The following is a 24,601-nucleotide window of genomic DNA, read 5'->3' on the forward strand; positions in this document are numbered from 1 at the left end:
GAGAGAGAGAGAGATGAAAGTTGCGTGTATGCTCATCTGTGTGTTTCTCTTTTTAGAGTGAGTTTACTTCAAAAACAGCGATTTTATCGTCTCGTTTCTGGAAAATATAATGTAGCAATTCAGTATTTAAACTGTTATTAATAAAAGTCATGGGGCAGCGTTGACAAATTTCTTTGCTCCTGGATGTGTGAGCTGCGCTATATCTGAGTGTGTGTGTGTGTGTGTGTGTGTGTGTGTGTGTCAGTAAGGAGCGCATTAATATAGAACGGTAATTAAAGGCTCTAATGCACACAGCACACCAGTATGTGTGTGTATTGTAGGAGCTAGACGACGTATGATGACGTGTGACGTATAGTAGTGGTGTCCCAATTCTTAGGGGAATATTTTCACCCCTACCCCTTGATACTCTGTTTCAAGGGACAAGGGGAAGGGGTAGGCAGAGGGGAAGGGTAAGGGGTATAAAATAGAATTGGGATTGGGCCTTACTGTACAAACCACACATTATATCTCTTACCTGAGAGATCAATAAATCAGGATTCAAAGTAAGGTCAGAGTTTTTTTATGTTAAAATCAAAACAATAATCAAAAGTGAATTAAAGCTGTGTTCGTCTGTTCCTCCTTTCGCTGAAAAAGCTAAATATTTTTCCCCCCTCTGTTGTACATCATTCCAAACACTATATATAACAAAAGAAAAGCAAATAAAGGTCCACTAAAGGACGTTGTGGATGGGTTGCGTGGTTGTTTTTGGCGGCTGTAGTGCGTTGCATCGGTGGGGGTTTGTTCCCCCATAATGGGGGCACATCTGGTGTGTCTGCATCCAAAGGGAAATAGATCAACCCCCCAAAGACCCTAAATGAACCCAACACATATTCCAGTCCAGCTTAGGGCTATCTCACTCTCCCCAACCTTGGAACAAGACTCTGGCTTCGGTGGCCATCACCTTTGATCACCTTGAGTTATTGAGTAATTGTTAATTTAGAATTGTTACTAATAAATCCCTTTAAACAAAAATCGTATATTCAGGTGTCATTTCCTTTATTCCTTACAGGAAGTCTGATGATTAAAGTGAATAATTAATGAAAAGATAATCAAAAGCAAATCAAATGTTTTGCGAGCTGTCTCGCGCGTGGCTGCGGAGATCTGCAATTAATGGCCGAGATCAGCTGTTGTGATGTCATTATACATTCCCTTCATTTTCTACAGTGGGTCTGTTTGATCTTTGAATACCCCCGGGAACTCCTGCCTCCTCCCTCTCAGCATCTCTCCCTTCCTCCTCCTCCTCCTGCTCTCTCTCTCTCTGGCAGAACCTCCCCTTTTCTCTCCGAGGGCTCACATTGGCTTCCGTATGTGTGTGTGTGTGTGTGTGTGTGTGCGTGTGTAAGAGTGTAAGTGAAAGTGCGCAGCTGAGCCTTGATGACAGAGGGCCCAGGACCATTCAGACGACTCGCAAGCCCGCATTCAGCCCACCTCCAGAACAGCTGAGAAAAAGAAACAGCAAAAAAAAGAGAAGCAGATAGAATCACAAAGACTTCTGCACAAAACAAAGAAGAAAAAGGAATAGAGACAGAGTGAGGGTTTCAGAGAGAGAGAGAGAGAGAGAGGATCTCCCAGCTTAATGCGCAAAACGTCCCGCTACCACATGCTGTGCTCAATGGCCAACACAGGCTGTCTTCTGCTCTCCGGCTCAGGGATGCTAACTCACTCTCTCCAGTGTCCCCCTGCGTTCCTCTACCTACCCGAGGTAAGGCAATCCCAATGCCTCTGTCTTGCGCTCGCTCTTACTTCCTCTTCTTCTTCTTCTTCTTCTTCTTCTTCTGCTACTTGTGGGTGACACGTGCTAGCATTGTGTTCACCCCCTCCTCCTCATATCCCTCCTCCCTCAAAGCCCTCGGCAGGGGTCATCCTTCTCTGTTCCCGTCTTTTCATTCATGCTGTGAGTTTTTGCAGTGTCAATTTTGCTTTAATACTATAGTTATTCCATGCACTATACAAACTTTCTTGCTTGTATCTTTGTTATTTTAATTTTTATCATATACAGTAAGCGTCTGTAAGTGTTAATTAATTTCTTTACATATTTTTTATAAAACAAGTCTTTTTTATTCTTTTATTTTTATGTTTATATATATATATATATATATATATATATATATATATATATATATATACAGTATATATATATAACACCCCATTTGTATCCAGAGTCGATCACACATCACTTCCTCAATTCAAATTGTGTTTTTTCTTTCAAGAATTCACTCCATTTTGTCGAAAGGTTTTCAAAAACCCAGGACTGTAATTTAGTTTAACCGAATCAGCTGTATTGACGTCCTTCTTGTTTAATTACATTGAATGCTCTCTGTTTCAGAAGTTGTGTGAATCTGTCTCTGTCTGCTTTTTGTGAGCTACTCACTGGCCGAATGTAGACAGATGTCACTGAATTAGTCCGTTCTAGTAAATGGGGACTGGCTGACTTTTCTGAAGGTGCTTGGAAATTGTGTGGCACATGAGGGGCTGCGGTGATTGTTTTTGGCCGCATGTGTGTTTTACTATGGGCGGCGTGTGTGATGGCAGGCTGCTGCTTTCCTCTAGACGGTGTGTTATTGCTCAGATATAAAGAATGATAAGGCTGTTGAGAGATAACCTGCCTCATGCTGCTACCAAATCGCTCCTCACTCATCACCTTAACAGTCGCTGTCCCGGCAAACACACACACAACACCAGCTGTCCGGGCCTCTGCTGTCCCAGCGCCGTTCACTGTGTGTACATGTGTGTCTGTGCATACAAATAAGGCGTATTTAAGAATTCATCCTGTAAATGCTTGCGTGTTTGAGCGTCCTCATAATTCCTCATCTGATTTTAAACAGATGTCATCGACAAGATGTCAGGGCTTGTTTTTGTGTACACCCGTAATTGATTAGCTGTGAGAAACGTCTCTCAAATATCTGTCATATTGGGCTCGTTGAATTTGAGGCGCTAGCTGGGGTTTGTTTCGATTTTAATATTGCTATTTTGTTACAGCGATTTCAGATTTTTTTTCCCCTGAAGTCGGATGCTGTGAGAGTTAAAAAAAAAAATGAAACGCAGACTTGTTCCCATCTATCAAATTTAGTATGACTCACTTCCAAATAATACAGACAGATTCAGAAGGAGTTATCACACCCTCAGGGATTCTACAGGATCCCATTCGTTATTCCTTTTGCTATTCTTTGCTTTTATTCACCTGCTGAAATGGTAGCCACACACGGCACGTCACATCTTGTAGATTGTGAATTGTAATAAGATTTGTTTCTTCTTTTTTTTTTTTTTGTCTTCGTTCTTTCGTGTCGGATTCCACACCTGTGTCTCATCTCAGATTGCAGTCTATGCTCCAAAAAAATAAAAAATAGTTAAAGGAAACGGCTTTGTGTGCTTCAAAAACAATATAGTGAAAGGAAAGTGTGTTTTACAAAAAGTAAACTTACTCATTTTACAGTTATACAAAAGTCTAATGTATTTTTACAAAAATTTTAATTTAATGTGTATGCAATTAGACACTTCCTAAATCAAACGACTCTCATACAATTCAATTAAAGATATTTTAATGTCTACAAGCATGTGAGAACCCAATTCTTTTTTGAAGTGATAAAAATGTTGAATGTTCTTGATTTTCACGTAATGTACAGCTTGTCTGTGAAGTTAATTTGTGTGTCATGCATCTGTGTGTGTGTATGTGTGTGTGTGTGTGTATTTTGACCGCTGACTTCATGAACTAGCGCTGCTAAATGCTGTTTAGCTGCATTACTGTCCGTTTTCACTGGATTAGGAATTAACTAGGGATGCACACAGCTTTTGTTTTCCATTTAATAGAAAAATTTTGAGCCGTAGCATCATGCAGGTTATTTTTTTTTAGCAAACAATGTTTTTTCACACACTGTGTGGAGTTGCAGAACAAAACAATTGCAGAGGCAGAACGTGTTTCTAGTTCAGTAGCTTGATCTGTAACCTCATTTAAACATCAAACCACTGTCGTTTGATACAGTCTGGTATTGAAAATAAAAAAAGAATTGTCAGACAGTGATGTCAAGTGAGCGTTTAAAAAAAAAGGAAAAAAAAGGTCCTCACAGATATGAAAAAAAATTCTCCATTACATTCTTTTTTTTTCTTTTTTTTTAGCAAACGTGACCTCTATCTACATTTAATTTAAATTTGGCTGGATAAGATTCCCTCCCTCTCGTTTTATTGCGGCAGAGGCTGGTTCTCAAGTCTTGAGTCAATACGGAGCAGTAAATCTGCTTGTGCAAGCATCTCTCCTTCCCTAGAGGACCGAAAATCTTTACCCATGCTCAGGATAGTTAAACAATTCTCGCTATTGTATGATTTTCTCCTGAGCCATGGAGCTGAATATTAGAAGCTTATTCTCCAGTGAGTTTTTAGTCATTTCTAGCAGTGGTCGAAGTCATTTTGCAAGTATAACTCCAAAATACACACACGCACACGTATAGGGGAAAAAAAACATTGTGTGGATTTCACATGTTGAATTGTCAGCACAAAAGCTTCACCTGCTCTGCTGCAGGTGGTCTCTCGCATGTCTAGAGCTATAGAGAGGAATAAAGCCAGCTTTGAAAACAGCCAGAGAAGAGGTAGGTGGAATAACAAGGATGGAAACATTAAAGAGAGGAAGAGGAAGGTGTGGGGAAATGAAATCCATGAATGAGAGAGGATTGAGAGGGATACGAATGCTTAGCCACAATGAGATATAATTGGACGGGTGGGCTAGTGTGAGCAGAAAGGAAAGTCAAAGAAACATAGGGAGTGGTTGAAGCCGTTTCTTTTTCTGTGCTGCACAGGAGAGATAGTCGGAGCTCATTCCCCCCTGAAGACTTCCTGCTGAGTGACACCAACCCCTGCTAACAATGATCAGATATTTGAAACATACGTTCACCGCTCATGTGTGTGTGCACGCACATCGGACTCACTCAAACTCTCACTATGAGCGTAACTCAGTATACACTCGCTCATCAATAGCGATGACATAATGGGTCGGAAATGGAAGCGAAACCCCGGGGAATACGGATCAGCTGATGTCCATTGCTCTAAAGCAGATGTTAGCTTCAGACAGTCTCGTTTTCTTTCTGGTTTGTCTAGAAACAGTAAGTGGAAATTAACGACAGCCGCAATGAGGATGAATCTGTATAGCCGGTTGTATCAATACTGCGTATCAATAGGTAATTGTTTTGCTAACGGTATTGTAGTTAGCCTGTTTCTACTCTTAAACACATCTGATAAGATCAAATTAATGAGCCGGTCGCTCAGATGAGATTGTGCTTGAAAAGAAATGTGTTTTGTTTTGAATTCAAGGGATCCTTTTATATCACCTCGTACAAAATTAGTTTTACTCATTAGAGTCCCGCCAGAAATGAGAGTTAATTTGTGCATGCTTGTTTTAAGAAAAAAAGTCTTGACCGGTGAAATGGACATCTCATCAGCATCGACAACTAATCAAAGCAAAGTTTAAATACTCCTGAGATTAAAAGCAGGTTATTATAGGAAATAGGTATGTGATCTGAGAGCATCGTAGTGCAGTGGTGCAACACACACATTTGAACTTATATATATATATATATATATATATATATACACACACACACACAACAAGGGGAGTGTTTTCCCCAGACTAGCATTGCTCTGCATTGATGTAAAGTGAACATAGCATTTTCATATTAATACTAAATAGAAAGGCTCTCCATAGGTTTTCTGTGTTATGTGAAGTGCTCTGGATCTCATTAAAATATCGTTTCTATCAGCTCCACTAAATTATTGATTACAATACCAGTGATGTGCCACCATTTGTCTCTGTCTTGTCATCCCTTCAATCTTGCACATCTTAAATTGAAGGAATATATTTTGTATGCATAAAAATGAAGTGTGCATTAGTGCTGCATTAGTTATGGATTCTGGAACAGTTAGGAAAGAAAGAAAGATTTTTCATGTCATTGTTTGGATCATCACATTATTCATGTTATGAGGCTAATCAATTCCAGGGATCGAGTTTCTGAAATAAAACCTGCGGATTCCAAAAACACAATGACTTCAGCACTCAAGTGAATTTTGTAGTAATTCTATAGCCTAAAGTATTTGCGGTCTGTGCTGGTGATTTAATCAAAGGCGTAATTATTTTCTTGGGCTTTTAAATCGCATCAGCACAATCAACAAAAAAGTTTCTTTGAATTTTTGCACTGCATTATTTAGTTCATGCAGCTAATTCACCAAAGTCCTCTCCTTCACTGTGCCCTAGTGTTAATGATGCATTGTATTGTTATTTATTAGGCCACCATATCGGCATCTATTTAGCCATCCCCATGTTTATCTTCCTCCATAATTGGGCACACAATAGAAATTAGTCATTTTACTCTAAGCTTCTTTTTCCGGAGCTGATGATTAACCATTTGACTTAACACTTTATATATTTCTATTTAGTTGTTTAATCATGTTTAACATCTTTATATTTAGTCATGAAATGCCCTGTTATAGGTTTAGTTCTGAAGTCACTCAAAATATGTTTCTTAGGTTATTAAACTTATTTATAGTAGTATTTATGTAAATTTAATACAATTATTATTAGTAGTAGTAGTAGTAATAAAAACTTTAACTCAGTGATTTATTTTTTAAATACTTTGATAATTTGATGATATATTCAATTGTCTTTTCTTCACTTTCAGTTTGTAGATTCTGATCAATTCTATATAGATATTTAGATCATAAGCTAAAAACTAAATCTGATCAGTCACATTTTTATAAACATTTGAAAGAAACTTGTTGATTGTGCTGATAAATAAATGATTGATGTTTTTTAAAATGTAAAATGTAAAAAGATTGTAATTCAAAAACTGAATTCTCAGGTTTGATTGCGCGCCTAATATGTAGAAGTTGTAAAACTACAACTAATCAAAAACATCATGTCGCTGTGTCTGCTTTGAGTGGAATTAAGAGAAAAACATCAGAGCTGTAGCATGTGTGTGAGTGTGTCTGCATTAGATGTCTGCAGATGGTGTGATGTTCCCCATAAGCCCCAGTGTTGAGAGTGTGCATCGGTATTGATGTTTCTGTGCTTTGCTGCAATGCACGCTGGGCCGCCACTGGCTTTGCACCACGGTTATCCTCTAGGGGTGAGAATTATGGGAAGGTTGGGTCCTCCAGGGTCTTCTAGATGCATTGGGTGCATCTTAATAAATCTCTGAAGACCCTGTGATGCTTAGAAGACTTCAGGCTGGAGTGTAGTTAGTTATCTGTGTATCAGTGCAGATATGCTGCACAGATCAATTCGTGCCCACATACTGTAGGTGTTATTCACCTATTCAGGTCTAAATTCTCTGCATGGGCCGTACAGCGGAGGCATGTATGACTAATAATTTAGCAGATGTTCTCATGAAGAGCAACTTACAAAGTGCTTTAGTTTCGCACGTGACTGTCATGTCGGTGCAAATTCTTATAAAAAATAAAAGTATGTCTTTAAAAGAATATTCCACTTGCTGATGTCTTTTATTTATGCGAGCTGTACAGTCAGAGAAAGGACAAGCAGGAGCATTTCCTCAGAGCAGTGTGGTCCACTAAACATGTCTTTACGGTGCCGAGTGTATGTGTTTATAGTGTAGATAAAATTAAATACAACAATTTTTTATGTCACATTTAGCAGGTTAACTGTGAAAACTTTGTTGAGAAAATTTTTTTTTGAATATTATTAAACAATTATCTACATAGAAGTTTATTTAGATTTTTCATGTCAACTTGTGTCTAATTTGTCCTACATGATATTTGAGCATTGCTATAATGCATTTAGAAATACATTTTTAGTGGCGTATTCACAGTCATTCATTCTCCTTTTTTATGTTTTATTTATGTTTCTTTTAATCACTTATGCAGCTCAGACACCACTATCCTCACTCAGACAGCCTGTTCTCATCATCCTCCCCCAGATCAACTCAACTGAATGACTTTTTGAGGCAATGCAACTGGAGTCTCCTCTCTGTTGCTCCTCCAAGACGAGTTAATTAGCTGTGTTGAGGTAGTTTCATTTCCTTAGCAGACACGCAAAGTACTTTAGCTCCTTTGCGAGCGAGGGGAGAATAGCTGGGTAAATTGGATGCTGTTTTATCAAAGAATGTGTACTTTGCACGCTGCTCATGGCCAGATCTTCGAGGGTAGCAAAAGGGCACACGCCATACGCCAGCCCCGACCACCTTTCCCATTAAGCCTCTATAAGCCCCGAAATCTCGGCGCTGGGTCACCCGGAGTATATCTCTCACATTGTAAAGTTGGAGCTGAATTTATAATGCCGCCCCTTCATCTCCTTTGCTATTTCTTTGCTGTACTGGTTCAAAACATTCTCTTTTCTCTCAGCCATACCTAGTTTGTTGAGAGAGATTGGGTGTACGGACCTTTTTGGCATCAGTGGAGTCTTTGGTACATATGAGAAGAATACTTAAAAGTGGCTTTTTCACTTTTGTGTTTGTTTGTTTGCTTGTTTTTCTGCTTTCTAAAGGTTTTTTTTAAGCTTATGCACATTCTGGGTTATACTGGGTTCAGTTGACAGCATTTGTGGGATAATGTTGATAATCAAGGTTATTGTGAGGCATTTAGAGTGGGTCCATTTTTTTGAAGGATTTAAATGCATAAATGTAAAGCTTATAATTTTATTATTTAGTATTACTCTTAGTACTATTCAAAATGTTGGGGTCAGTAAGATTTCAGGTTAGTAAGTCCTTATTCTCACCAAGGCTGCATTCATCTGATCAGAAATACAGTAAAAAATGTAATTATGAAATATTGCAATTTAAAATAACTGTTTTCTATTTTAATTTATTATAAAATGTAATTTATTCCTTTGATTGCAAAGCTGAATTTTCAGCAGCCATTACTTCAGTCGTCAATGTCGCATTCTAATATGCTGATTTGGTGCTTAAGAAACATATCTTATTAGTATCGATGGTAAAAACAGTTGAACTGCTTTATTAATTAAATTTTTTATTTTTTTTTTTACATTTTTTAAATATGATTTTTAAGGATACTTTCATAAATAAAATGTTCAAAAGAACAGCATTTATTTGAAAAAGAATTATTTTGTACCATAAATATCTGTTACTTGCTGAATAAAAATATTAATAAAAAATAATAAAAAAACTGATACCAAGGCAGTGTACATATATTTGTTTTCTGTTAAAACTTAAGTTTTATTTTATATAAGCTATATATTTGTTCTCGTCATTAAATGGTTGAAAAAATATGTTAAATTGTTTGCCTCTTGTAGCTGTACTATTAAATGTATTGTGTATTTTAATATTTACAGATTGGCTCTATTCATTTCCATTGTAAGTGTCTCACTAAAGAAAAGGAGGATTAATTGGCGGTAGTCAATGTTGACACAAGTGCTGTCGTTCGAGCTTATGTTGTACTGAACCCCGGAATATACCTTTAAACAAACACGTCGACAGTAATCAAAGCTTCATATGTGATATTTGAATTTAAACGCCCTCTTTAACACACTAGCGAACATATGCCACTTCTTCCATCCTCTCCACATGGTTATTTTTTTTCATCGCTGCCACCTCCCCATCCCTAACCATGTCTATCTGTCTCTTCTCAGTCTCTGCTGTAGTCAAGACCGGCTTTATCTGTGTGTTTAGACAGGCAAGGAAAGAATTACACTGACAGTGCTTAGGAAATGATAGGCTGGTACTGAGATATTTGTGCCCCATAAATTCTCCACCGCTCAGCATAATTTACGACAGAAGCTGCATGCACGTGTCTGTGTGTGTGTGTGTGTGTGTACGAGAAGCTCGTGTCCCACTGTATCTGTCTCCATCTGCTTAGCCACTTTTGCTCCGCCGTAAATTAAGGGCCTATAGACAGCTTCCCTCAAGTCTCCGCTCACATAAAAAAGAGACGCTAGTCATCTCTCTCCCCCCTCTTTCGTTCTCGCTCTCGCTATCTCTAATTGAAAGAGAGCTATGTAAAGGTGAGGTGGGATCGACATAGGTGCACAGCCCTGATAGCACAGATACCACGTTATCTAAAGGCCATTAAAGCACGGGTTCGCGTTTTAAAGGTTAGCGTGAAAACGTGTTTTTAATTAGCATGCCTCACTTTGTACATGTAGTGCCTGCAGGAGGTCCTCCAAAGCAAGGATCATAGACAGTATGACGAGGTCTTCAACCTGACATTCAGAAGGTTACGGTAGTTAGAAGGTACTAGCGATGTGGTTCCCCTCAGTAATTACCTTAGCGTTCGCGGCGCGCTTCAGTCAGCTGTCAAACACGACAACATTCTGACACCAATAGCGTAGAATTAGCTTAGCGAGGGACATTTGTTGTTGACATTTAAAGTTCAGTAGCCTTTGACCTTAGCGGCATGGTGTGTTTTTCACATTGCTAGACCTAATTGCTGACAGTTTCATGTGTTTACAACACGGTTTTAGTTAGCTAGCCTGTACTCTTGTGGTTTGTAAATGAATGAGTTCATTTCCAGCGTTCCGAAGGGTAATACAGTGTTGTTAGCGCAGACGCTCACCTGCTGAACAATTAGCACTACATAAACCCTGCAGCCATTTTCAGTCCAATACTAAAGCAAAGCTCAGTAACACAGCTGGTGAATTATGTATAGCTTAGTCAAGCATAGTTTAATATAGGGCCGTCTATTAATCAATCCTGCTCTAATTGCAATATATTTTCATTTCGTTCAGGTGCTGCTGTCAGGCACAGTAATATTAACCTATAGGGCCAGCTAGTAGAAATGATTTAGATTTTTGTTCGACAGATTTTTTTATGTTTGCTGGTATTAGTGTAATTCTGCTGAATGCATTATCTGCGGGCTGTTCTACACACGCACAGCAAAAAGTGAGCCAATCCCTGTGGCCCCACATGCACAATAATGACATTATCATGCTTGCAATAAATAATCCAACATATACCACTGATTAACAGGGCCTTTCACTGCATACCATAGAGAAACAAAGAAAGCAGAAACTTTAATGAAATGTGCGCTGACATATCGCCTCCTTTGTGACTGCTGCAAATTGATTGTTGAAACTCCATTTTGTATATATATATATATATATATATATATGTATATGTCACAGAACATTTTACCCAGCATGCATTGCGGTACATAGCTTTTACGTTCAAAACTAATCACCCTCTTTTTTTTTTTGATACTCTCGACAGACTGTAGAAATCTTTGCTGTCAGTATGTGTCCGTATATATTTTTTTCCACACTATTTTGTAGATCAGTTTCATGTTGCTCCATTTTGATTCAATTTTCTTTTTTCTCTTTTTGCCCATTTTTTTCCTCACGAGGGAAGAGGAGCTGGAAGGGAGGGATTCAGCTTTGGCACCTTTCAATACTCTTCTAATCAACAGCTCGGTTCCTCTCGCATACGGAAGCTCTTAATTACTGCTAATTGTGGCCATTACCATGGGAAAATTAAATAATCAAAGCAAGACAAATATTGATGTTAATTGATGGAGCTGCTCGTTGATTGCACAGCTTTCGAAACGGTTTCAATAAGTTTGAATTAACCCCATTTGCATACATTAATTGGGATAATTAGAAATTAAGATGATTGCTGTTGAGGTTGATCACTAGTATTGTGTGTGTGAGTGAGATGCGGTGTAATGAAAACAGGCCGGGCCGAGGGATGCTTTGGATGCTAGCAGCTCTGCATTTTCTGTCATAAGTAATTACTCTAATCACTCGAGCTGTTCACACTGAATTTGAGAGACTCGACTCGGAGTGCCTTCAGAGATGCATACGAAACAAGTTGAAGGTCTTTGTGATGCCATTTTTATCAGTAAACAGCAAACAAATGTTATACAAATGTGAAAATGTTTATGTAGATTACTTTGATAATGCAAACGATAATAATAATTATAATAAAGTAGCCTAAAAATATGGTTATGTGGTTCACATGGTTGCATCTAAATTAACTTGTTCTATTGAAGTTATAAATATTATTTAATAATTACTGAATCAACAAGAAAATTTAGATCAGGTTGAAAAGTTTTGCTTTTTACAGTGTATTTATAAAATAAGGGAAAAACATGGTTCATGCACCAGTAGATTTTGTACTTTGAAAAATGATTTTATTAAATGGCAGGTGTAAATATTTATTTTATATTTAACTTAAAAAGGGTAAAAAGTATGAGTAAAGACAAACAACTAATTTTGCATATGAATAATGGTATACAGAGACAGACAGTTTCAATTTAGTAGTACACTAAAAAAAACATTTTCACTCAAAAAGTGCAAGTTAATTTTTTTTTTTTACAGTCTAATTAAATTTTTCAAACATTTTTGTATTGTATGTGTCATTTTTAATCCATGCTCTTTAAACATTCTATAAACATAAGTTACAGTGTAGTTTTTCCAGAACTGTAGTTTTTATTATTGTTTAAAGTGATGGTTCACCAAAAAATTTAAAAATGATCTCATCATTTACTCACCCTCCACTTGTTTCTTTCTTTTGCTGAACTTAAAAGAAAATATTTTGAAAAATGTTAGTAACCAAACAGTTGGCGGTAGCCATTGACTTCCATAGTACTTTTTTTGTATACTATGAAAGTCAATGGCTACCGCCAACTGTTTGGTTACCAACATTCTTCAGAATATCTTCTTTTGTGTTCAGAAGTTGAAATAAATTCATATAGGTTTGGAACAACTTGATGGCAAATAAATGATGACAGAATTTTCATTTTTGGGTAAACAATCAATTTATTTATTTTTCTATATACAGAATAAAATATATACAAATTAATTAGTAGTGATACTTTCTACCCATAAGTTTTAATTAAACAAAACTTAAAACGCTAAAGTTAAAACATAAAAGTTGCTAGTCAGACAATTGTTATTATTTAGTCACAAATCGTCACAATATCAAGAGTAATATTAGAGTGTTGTGATAACTGCATGTGAATCTTCTCAATCCAGGACTGAGTTTAGCGTTATGAAATTTGTTTGCGGTTGTAGATGACTGCTTTAGTGAATCAGCATCCTCTTTTGGCACCTTTCAACATTCATACACTCTGTGTTCACCATTCATCAGAAAAACAATGAAATCAAGCAAGTACTGGAAATATTGAGAAATCTTGTTCTTCTGTCTCGAGTCCCACGAGATGGTTATTGAGGTGGCTGTAATTTGATAAGATGAATAAAGTCTGTGGGCTGCAGGCGACTCAGCAATTTACCCGGCACTTTTCCGACCTCACTCCTACCTCCACAGAACTTCTGACAGAGGAGAAAAAAATCCCTGACATTGGCAGCAGTGGGAGCCCACCTATCGATTAGGTCATATCTGTGATAGATGATGGATTGGAGGTAATTTTAGGGGCATAGAGGGGGTATCTAGCAGCATGCAGCCCCCACAGACCAGTCTGGTAGCGGTCAGCCTCTTCATAGCGAGCCATACGCTAGCCTGTGGCATTCCAGGAGAGGACGGAGGGGAGAGATGATGTGATTCACCGCTCAGATCCACCTCCAGATCCATCTGTGCTCCGGGATTGCACCACTACCCAACATCCCTCAGGATCTTTCCCGACATCACCCAACATGGCTTCGCTTTGGCACCAGTATTTGTTCTCCTTCTCCTTTTTTCCCACTCTCTCTCTCTAACTCTCTCTCTCTCTTTAGTTTTCCGTTGTGGCTGTTTCTTTGTTAGGTATTCTTCCAATTTAATTACGAAGGCTTTGAAGTTCCCATGAATAATGGCAAAGTGCACCCTTCCAGAGCCTTCAGCTTTTTATTCAGATCAAAGATAGCTTTTACATCAGCCAGAACTCCTCCTCCCAGCTGAGAGCAGTCACAGGGTTTTTAGACACCAGGTGCCAAGGCTCGTCTTTTTGCCTGCTCCCCCGTCAAGCACGGGCGATGGAGGCTCCCCTGGATGGGTATTGAACTGTTGTTGCAAGATGTCAAAAGCTCATTCCAAGGTTGGCACTAAAACCTGCATGCAACATCAGACCCTCTTTGTAACTTTAACCTTTCATCTACAGGGCAGATGGCAACAAATAACCGGTACATTTTACAAAAGAAAAAAGAATAGCTTCTGTTTTATTTATTTACTCTTCTGCACACAGCACAAGCACGGTGCATTTTGTTTGCTGTTTTTTTTACAAAAGGCATTCATACAATGGTCCCACTAAGTTTAATTATTTGTATGTATTTTAAATATTTATAATGTTATCCTTTAAAACTACAAGCTTCATTTTTATCAAATGGTTTCTTTGAAAGATTGTATATAACCTGTTGGAACTTGAGGAAAACTAGCTTCATACATCCACTAAAAATTACCTTGTTACTTAACAGTATTTGCAAAAAAAAATTATAAATAAAAAGTTAATTTATTTATCAAATGTGAAATATTTTGCATTTAATGTGATGAAATTGGTACGTTTTAAGTGTCCAGATGTTTTGGGGCTGCACTTTATGGTTTAATACATAGCTTTGTCTGTTTTATTCTGAACTTTTATTACATTTTGACCAACAAAAAAAAAACCTCTAAATAACATGTTTTTCCTAATTAAAGAATGTGGCATTAAATTTGAAAAATGTTTCCAATATTGCATTTCTGTCACACTAACTCACCGAATTTGACATTTATGTTCTCATTAACTTGTCAACTTCTGTCAAGTAATTTGTGGCATATGAAGGCCGGCAAACATTTTCAGCACCCTTCAAATGCTAAAAGTAGAAACAGGAAGTTCAGAATATCTCCTGCCTCTATTAATTGCAGTGACAAGCTGATTGTGTCAGCCACAGGTCAACAGACAGCAGAGAGAGAGAGAGAGAGGGAACTGATGTCCCCTGTGCATCAGGCAAGTGTTTTTAGACAAGTATAGCAGATGCTAAACAAACATACAGTCACACATTGACGGACTGGAGGAGGCATGCTGATGCACAGGGCATGCCGTCCCACTTTGCTTTTCCCATTCCTCTAAGTGGCTTGTCAATTACACTAGGTAAACAGAGGCAGAGTTAGGGAGTAAATCCGCCGAAGACAAATATAAAATCAGATCCCTGGAAGATTAAAGGCCACTGAGCCGTGCGAACAAATATTTTAATAAGACAACAGTGTTGAGGTTGGGGCATTAGTTTATATGAATGTATTGTGCTGAGTATCTCTACGATTGCATTCACAGTTCTGAATGTAAGCGTAATAGAAAGTAAGACATCGTCCTGCCAGGACTGACAAAAAAAGAGAAAAAGATTCATGTGATTTGCACTGTTTTGTTAGAGTGTATATCTTTAATAAGTATCTTTAATGTTCAGTGTTCATATGGGGTTTTACAGACAGGAAGTGGAAAATCCCAAGGGGTTATGGGAAATGTAGGAGACTGTCAACAAGGAATGTGCTTTTTTCTTAGTTTTTTTTGGTTGAAACGGCAAAAACATGTACAACATAATTGTATACATTATTATTTATTTAATGTTATATTTTACATTCATTCATTCAATTTAGATGTTACTAGTGTTATTTTAGTGTCATTGAGATACTATTATAGTTTTAGTTCATATTTTGAATTCGATTTTATTTTTACGTTTTCTGTTTTAATTTTTAGTAACTTTCATTATTAGTTTTGTATTGTTTTTAAATGTCTATATAGTTTTTATACATTTTGTTCAGTTTTAGTTTTTAATATTTCATTTCAGTTAAAGGGGTGGTTGATTGCGATTTCACTTTTTTAACGTTAGTTAGTGTGTAATGTTGCTGTTTGAGCATAAGCAATATCTGCAAAGTTGCAGCGCTGAAAGTTCAATGCAAACGGAGATATCGTCTTTTAAAATTCTGGCAGTTTAATGCCTACAAAAACGGCTGGTAAGGGACTACAACGAGCTTCTTCCCAGGTCCGTTACGTCACGAACCCTGATAAACCCCGCCCCCGGGAACACGCAGCAAAGGGGGCGAGGTCTTATTGTGCTGCTTTACAGAAGAGGAAGAGAAAACTAGAGGTGCACGTAAAAATCTGTTCATATATGAATCGCGATTCTGTCTTCTAACAATTCTAATGGATTCACAAGTTTCAAAACCAATGTTCTAAAGCAGAAGTTCTTAATACTGTTCCTCACGTCCCTTGCTCTGCATATCTCTCTCTCTCTCTCTCTCTCTCTCTCTCATTCAGATCGTCAGATCAGCTCCAACAAACTGTTCCATTTATACACTTATTTTCACATAGCTATGAAGAAGCGTTATACATGGACGTGCGTACGGTTGCTGTGCTGTATTAAAGCTTTAATCAGAATAAAACCATATTAAAGCTAACAGAAGCAGTAGCATTTACAAACAACAGCATATCTAAAAGTATGGGACAACAACAAACAAACATACCATTAAGAGCAGTGCTTGAACAGGTTCTGCGGGATCCTCTTCATTAATATTCTCTGCATCTCAATTGGGCTCAGATTGATAAGCAATATAGAGGACGTCATTGTTTACAATACAACCAGAGCACATTCTGAGCTTGAGGGGCGGGATGTTCAGACGCGCTGTAGAGGCGGTTTAACCAATCACAACACACTGAGCCAGCTGACCAATCTCAGCCCATCGCGTATTTCTGAGGGAGGGGCTTCATAAAAACAGGAAATAATCAAGGCGTTTGTTAGAGAAGGGACAGATCGGTGTGGAATAAAGGTAAATTATGTGAAAAATAATGCGTTTTTTAAAAAACGAAGCATGAACACATGTTAGACTGCACCCCATAAACCCAATCAAGCCTAGAAAAAACCCAGTCAACCACCCCTTTAAACAACAATTATTTTTGTTTGTAATGTTTTCTTTCTTTTTTATGATTTTAGTTGTGGTTCACTGCAGTAACCCTGGCTGTTACTTTGTATGTACTTGCAAATGAATACTTGCAAGAAACAAATTGTTATAATGCTTACCAAGGCTCCGATAACCCCATGATACAGTTCTGCTGCTGTAATGCTCTCCTCTAGCATCGCCTGACTCAACCATGTCATTCCATTAATTCCAAGCCATTAATGAAGGGAAAAAAAGGAAATTGAAAAAGAAACCATGGCTATCAATCCCTAGTGTTGTTGGCAGGTATATAATGAAGTATTTGAGTCCAATTGAATTTGAACTAATTACACTACCCTCCAGATATTACTTCATCTGTACCAGTCGAATTAATGTAACGCTGCGTGTGGGAGACGTACCTTGTGCACCCCGACTCACCTCAGCGTCACACTCCATCATGCACTGCATACTCTGAGATAAACATATTCTTTTACACTAAAAACCATGTACGTTCACACATACACACACACACACACACACACACACACACAGTACAGTGCTGCGGCATAGTCACTTGGAGACAACCACGGTTTGCTAAGCCCCGCGGAAGCCCCCAGCTGGCCAGTCCTCCTTAATTGCACATGCAGTATTCTGGAGAAAATTAAAATCCATTAATTCACTTCCATTGAAAATATTAGGTCATTTTCATCCCCCATCACTTTGTTGCCCAGTATAAGCATCATACAGGGTTTTCACATCTTGATTTGCTGTCTTCACATAGTCCAGACAACAGATAACTTACATTTACTCTTTGGACCTCAAAAACACATGACTGAGATTTGCTGACATGAGATTTTATGTTTTTAGGGCCTCATTGATAGTTAAATATCAATACATTGCTATAGTTTTTTCCTTGCAAACTTTTATCAATATTTTAAATGTACAGTATATATGTATTTAAAAAAAAAATATTTATTACAGTTCAGGGAGACACTGAAGACAGGTTGTCTAAATGTAACACATTTATTTACTTATTTATTTATTTTTATTAGTACATTACAGTACATTAAATTACATTACAAAAGAGATTGAAAACGAACCCACAGATTAATTAGTTTTCTCGTAGGGATGTTGTTTATCTCTTATGTATTTGATGCATTTTCAGTAGCAATATTTTTATTTCACAGTATTGTATCAATGTTTTAAAAACATGTTTTTTTTTTCATGTTATTTTTCTTTTACAACAATTGAGTTGTTTCGACACAGGTCACAATAGTACAGTAGAAATTCATCCTGTCTTGTGAAAGTGAATTAATAATTTTGCATCTTGTGTGTAAATCGTTAGATAGCTACAGGGGTAAACACCTGCCGTTAGCACTTGCATTGATGATGCAAACATATTGCAGTTTCTAACCAAAAGTGTAATGTGAAGAGACCTGCAGGGTGAGTAGGGTGAAATCGAAATTGGGTTCGATTCAAACATTTAAATCAAGTGTTTAAACAGCGTAAGATGAAACCCATTTTCTGTAAGGCCATTTATTCTCTCAAAATATTTTTTCATCCAATGCGTGTGTGTTTCTCGGCTCACCCTTTCTTTAAATGTGTGTAAAACAGGCCATTCCTCATTAGAAAGAGCCCTGATCAAAGCGCCTGCCTGGCCTGATGCTGCTCAATACTCATCAGTCCAGAACTTAATTTTCCTCTAAAAATCATGTAGCTCTTCCTCTCTCACTCTCTTTCTCTCCCGTATCATTGAATATGCCGGTTTCCTGATGAGGTTGCGTAATGATTATTTAATGCTAGCATAATTGCTTAAGGGGCTGCTTGTGCTCCTGTACTTACTGGCATGATACATCAGCATCATTACCGGACCGATTTGCCTCCGATCACACGCTTGTGATCATCACGATCCGTGGGCTTCAACAGGAGTCCACTCACATACTATGACACACAGTGAGCGTCATCCTCTAAACTGCTCTGACGGGTGAGAAAGATCATGTAGACGAATGAATCATGTATATGACTGTGAGATATGCACTTTCAAGTACATCCACTGGGTTTCTTACAGCATGTGGAGTTGGAAAGTTATCAGCGGTTAAAGATAGTCTCCACCCAACAGGAACTCTGTTTATACTGAGATTGAACATCCCAATCCCCTCGTAGTCTTTAAAGTTCTGTCTGTTCGAATAAATGTAGTTGGACTTCATGTTGGTTTTGACTGTAATCGTGCTGCAAATTCAAATTCACCTCTCATCCTAATGGATTCTAACTTTTGTGGTGTTCAAAATGGGCCAATAAATTCATAGACTGACTCTGAAGGAGGCAAAGGGGGCTTAAGGATTGGCTTCTTTTCTTTTCTTTTCAATAAGCAACACCTTAGCAATTGCATAGTAATGTGCTCTACCAAAAAGAAAAAGAAAAAAAACACAGAACACCTTAGTAAACCAAATAATAATTATATTGACTTAATTAAATTGAATTCATCAATTAATATAACACAAGTGTGCATAAATCAGCTATTGATCACACCATCTTTATCTGTGGCACATGTACAACTGAGTACAACTGGTCTTCCACATGCTTTCTAAGCATCTACCCCTACAACAAGAGCTTTCCATCGTGCACAGATCTCTTTGTACATTTTCTTGGTTGGAGATGTTTGTCTTTTAAGATGGGGAAGGTTATTGGCATAGAGGGCACATGGAAGAATTTGCAGTGGTAGCACATCATTTAAAGTGTCTGCGTTAAAATGAATCAAATGAGTCAAATTGCCATTTGATGTCCAGGTGTGCCATACATGCTGATTACAGACTTTTGTGTGTGTGTGTGTGTGTGTGTGTGTGTGTGTGTGTGTGTGTGTGTGTGTGTGTAAATGCTTTACATGTTTGCATGTACTAAGCTGTCCTTGGTTTACACTCTTTAATGTCTTTGCGCTTTGGGAACTTCTGGTTTCGGTCTTTTGAATTTTCTTAAAGGGATAGTTCACCCAAAAATTAAAATTGTCATCATTTACTCACCCTCAAGTTGTTCCAAACATGTATAAAGTTCTTTCAGCTGTTGAACACAAAAGAAGATATTTTGAAGAATGTTGGAAACCAAACAGTTGATGATAGCAATTGATTTTGATGGTATGTAAAAAATGCCAACATTCTTCAAAATATCTTATTTTTTGTTCAGCACAAGAAATAAACTCATACCGGTTTGGAACAACATGAGGATGAGTGAAGGATGACAGAATTTTCATTTTTGCATGAACTGTCTCTTTAAGATTTTATGTTGTTGATTTACATGTACAATAGGGTCTGAGACCACTAGTGAAAATGCTTGTTTTGTATATTTTCAGTTTCATTACAAATTATATGATCATCATAATTTGAGTGAAAACAATGTATAAATTGTCTGTTGTTTAAATGACAGCAGCACTTGAACTCCATGAATGCCATAGGTTTGTGAAAATCATCCAAAGTGCATCTTCTGCTTGACTTGAATCTTTTATCAGAATTTTTTCCCCAAAAGGCATTGGTTATTTCCTGTGTTATTTTCAATGGGAAAAAAGGATCTCAAACTTTTTGATCCATGTCTGCATACGATTGTGTCAGTGGGTTTAAAAGGTTTTCGTCACATTCTAGACTGATTCGTATGATTTCCTGCATCTCAATGGTGTGTGAGTTTCGCTTGCCATCAGTTCGATAGTCAGTACCACAATAACATTGACCAGAAGCGACCCGCTACCACTCTCCCTCCTCGCAGCTCTTCAGCTCCATTTTCTGTCTCTCTCTCCACTAATCTGTCTTCACTTTTGTTCCTCCCACCCTGTTTCTTGTAATCTCTCGTCTTTTAAAGCCTCATTGCTGGCTTCCTCTCTCTCCCTCTGTCTTTCTTTCTGTCCCTCTGTAGTGCCAGTTTTTCTCCTTTTTTTCTTTTACAAGGATCAATTTAGCCCAACATGATCCTCGGTGTGCACAGCTAATTCCGCAGAGCTCACGCAGGTCTGCATTGTGTCATAATCGGTGTGAAATTGATTTATGGCCCCTTTTCCACCCTCTAAACAGCTGCTGAGTGATGCCTCCTGTCATAATCATTCCATCCTGTAGCCCCTTCTCATCTTTTTCAACTACTCCTCTCCAGCGGTCCACTGCCGCACAGATTATGTATGATGAGATTTCCTCTCACGTTTATAACATGATATCTGAGAGAAGCCAAGGTTCTCCTTGTGCCCCTCGCTCTCTCTACCCATGCTCGCTTGTTCAGTCGCTCGCTATCTCTGGTTTTTGTGGCTTCAAACACGCCTGCATTATTGATGTAAGTTTTACTAATTCATCTGAATGGAGGAGAGAGACTGCTGGTTGAAGACCGCCACACTCTCAAAAGTTTGGTGGTGGTACAGAGCGAGCTGTAGCAAGTCTACAGAGCCAAAGTCTTGAGAGCCCACCTAACTTCATCAATTATGGAAGCGGGCGACATTTTTCAGGCAGTTCTTGTGACTTACTGGTGTGGAATATAATGTGCTTTTCGCTAGTGTTGTCCAGATGAACAGATTAACACAGACAGACTGGAGATATAAATGCCACTGAGTGAAATCCAGAAAGGCCCAAGTGTTCCGCTATATGTATATATTATAAATTGTTATTTATATTTTAAAAATACATTCTAACTTTTTATTATTATAAATGTATTATTACTTTTTATCATTATGTGTGTGTGTGTGTGTGTGTGTGTGTGTGTGTACATCCTAAGAATGAAGAGAAATAAAAAAAATATATAAAATGATAATGTATAATAATGTTTTACATCAATTTAAAATTTGATTACCATACAAATAATTTTTTCTTTTTTTATTCAAATTTTATATTAAAAAAATAATTGTTACATTTATGTAATATATACATAAGTGAAAATTAAAAGGTGATTAAAATATATTTTACAACTCTTGTTTACGCAATTTAGCAAATGGCTGTTAGCCAAAATACAGTATCTCCGTAACTACAGGCTTTTTTATCAGGCTTACTATATTTTGGGGTACAGTATGTGTGCGATTTATAGGGGTGGTAGGATTCGGCACATCGGCAGAGACAACGAGAGGAGGCAGGGCTAAGGATCCAGATGTGCTTATAGTCAGATTAAATATAGACAGACAGAGTTGGCGAGGGAGGGGCTGGTCAAGGCAGCTCTCCTCCTCTCCTCTCTTTTCTCCTCAGAAGAGCTGAGAAAGTAGAGTGTGGCCCCTGAGGCAGAACTCCCAGCATCCAAATCGGACAGGCGGTGCTGAATGTGCAGGAGCTGTCAGGTGCTATGGCTTGTAACTTGAGTTAGTGCTGCTATCAGAAGCACTGTGTGAGTGGTTTGAGAGAGAGATAGGGAAGGCGAGGCAGGGACCGAAACTGCTGCTAGGACCCATAGCCGTGCTCCACCAAACCCCAGCTCATACATTACTAATGCTTCGCGCAATACATGTCTCATTCATAATAGATAACCCCACATGCACCTGCAGCGTATATCACACACACTATAAAGAGGTCAGCTATTCACTGGCTTTGGCTACGGGGCACAGACCATGGAGGGTTTGGGGGGCCCTTCTGTAAATTAGCCATCAGCTTCACCTCAGTGCGCGTGACAGTCCACAACACGCCGGCCATCCTTGGCCGGACTGGCCTGTTCCTCCCCGCCCTGCCCTGGGAAAATGAGCTCCTCACCCACCCTCTTCTAACCAATCACTTCCAGCCCTCTCAGTTCATGTCTCACAGCCCCTTGCGCTCGCAGACAATTTACGGTAATTGAGAGAAGGCGAAGCTCGCCTCATATGGCGCGGAGGAAAATTGCCTGTGCATGGCTGTAAATTAACTAAGCAAAAGGGGATTCAGGAATTACGTCCGCTCGGTGGGAAATGAGCATTTATCAGGCTGAAAAAAATGCTGGTGGTGGACGGTAAGTGGGGTTTAGGCTCGGCCAGCTGGGTGGTGAGGGTGGGGGACGGGGGGCATTCTGCCGGCTGGACAGATCCATTGACAGGGTTAATACTGCGGTGAATAGGCCCAGTAATGGAACTTGGCTGACGGGGAACAGTTTCCGGGGAACAGATGCCTCCCCCCATTCCATTTTACACCAAATGCCCCTCTTCTTTATCGTCCATTCTAAATGGATCCAAATCAATTAGGCACTGAAGCTAACAAAAAGAGTTTATTGGGCATCTCACTGTTATATATGGCAGATCTGAGTGTTTATGTATCCGTCTGGATCAGAAGGATCCTTTCAAGTGTATTCATTCTGCATTTAAACAAGCCACAAACCAAACAAGTCATTTTTTAAGATGAAATAATACCTCGAGTAATTGATCTGAATCCCATGGCAGTGCCACAAAGTGCACTGCACTGTCAGAAGATATAACATTGACCGAGATGCATTTGCATTAGGTTGCATATTTGCATGCATGCCGGCACGGCGCATATCTGCATATGCGTCTAAACCCGCTTTGCGCTGCACCGCTTCACTCAGGCACCAAACAAACACAGGATCTGAGCCATCTATTATTTACTGCATTTTTATTTACCCCATCAAACAGCTGCCACCAACAATCAGACGCCAAATGAGTGTAGTTTATGACCGAGAAAGCAGGGCCGAGGAATAAAGGTGGGTTTTATCTGAGGAGGGGCTTTTATTGCTTGTGCTTTAATGGTCAGAGAGGACGGGGGAAGTTGGACCGCCTCGGGACACATGGAGCGGCCAGTGTGCCATGTGACTTTTCAAATCATTTTTGGATCAAAGAGCAAGAATGAAAGAATTGTTTTGCACTTTCAAATTAAAAAAAAAAAAGTAGGCGTATAAATGTTTTTGTTTGGTGAGGTCAATTATAGTGCCACCGGCAAGAAAACCATATAAATGTTGAATTAAATAAAGCCAATAAGTGTGGAGGTTCTTACAGTTTTTTACGATGGCTTAAGCACAATTTGGAAACAGGGCCCGGTTTGTCAAAACACTACACACAATTAACACAACCCTACACCAAAGTAGCACAACACTTCAGCTCATTTGCAAAATGGAACACTTTTGTCAAAACTATACACAACTTTATAAAAACAATATTTTGTTACCATACGAAACACACACATTTCATATGACTTTAATCTTTTTGAACCAGTTACACACTGCTGTTGCTAACCTAAAACACTTTTAGCAAGTCTAATTCCCCTTCAGGAACTCGAGCTGCGTCGAGATTCGCTTTGGGAACACCCTTGCGTGACCGCGTTCTGAAGCACGTGTCAAATCCATGCGGAGCATGCACGGTCAGCTGATTGTCATCACTGCAAGCTCTCACTGCGCACGCTCCGCTCTCGCCTGGCTGCGTTTGATGAGAGCGGCCAGGCTCGCGATCCCGCTGGCATTACAGCCCCACAGTCTCAAATTATTCAAAAGAACATCATGGGGCTGAATTATAAGGTATATGAGGTGATGCCAGTGGTAGAGCAGATGCTTGCGAACTATCTCTCCCCATCCTCAGCATCGTCCCTGAAGGCCCCGAAGCTTCCAACCAGGCCCGTTAGGCTTACATCGAGTCTGGTTGGGAAAGCTTATATGGCGGTAGTTCAGGCTGGCGCATGTTTGCACACCATGGCGGTGTTACAAGCATGATTAGAGTACTGTAAATGAAGTACACAGAGAAAGTGCAACTATACAATAGTTCCCCAAACACTACACAAGACCAATGCTGCAGACTGATGAAAATATAATTGATTTCTCTCCATATACCCAAATCAGTCAACATGGAGAATCACAACAAAACATGTCCCAGTTGTCATGCTACTACAGTAGTGTGCATAACACTGTTAGCTCAGCAAACAACA

At 38.7% G+C, this 24,601-nt stretch overlaps 1 protein-coding gene across 4 annotated transcripts in view; it reads left to right on the forward strand.

The window, feature by feature from the left end:
* The window catches only part of LOC107581581 (RNA binding protein fox-1 homolog 3-like), a 396,539-nt gene that overhangs the window by 268,778 nt on the left and 103,160 nt on the right, over positions 1-24,601 (forward strand). Inside the window, exon 1 of one of the 4 annotated variants that reach the window (XM_016267197.1) lies at positions 1,280-1,741. The exons of the other annotated variants lie outside the window; for them this stretch is intronic. Within the exon in view, the coding sequence (XP_016122683.1) occupies positions 1,616-1,741 (126 nt within the window). The 5' untranslated portion in view covers positions 1,280-1,615. Of the gene's footprint in view, positions 1-1,279; positions 1,742-24,601 lie in introns of those variants that run through there. 4 annotated transcript variants of the gene reach the window in all.

This window comes from Sinocyclocheilus grahami, unplaced genomic scaffold, assembly GCF_001515645.1.
Source record: "Sinocyclocheilus grahami isolate Dianchi unplaced genomic scaffold, SAMN03320097.WGS_v1.1 scaffold36.1, whole genome shotgun sequence".
Taxonomy (NCBI): domain Eukaryota; kingdom Metazoa; phylum Chordata; class Actinopteri; order Cypriniformes; family Cyprinidae; genus Sinocyclocheilus; species Sinocyclocheilus grahami.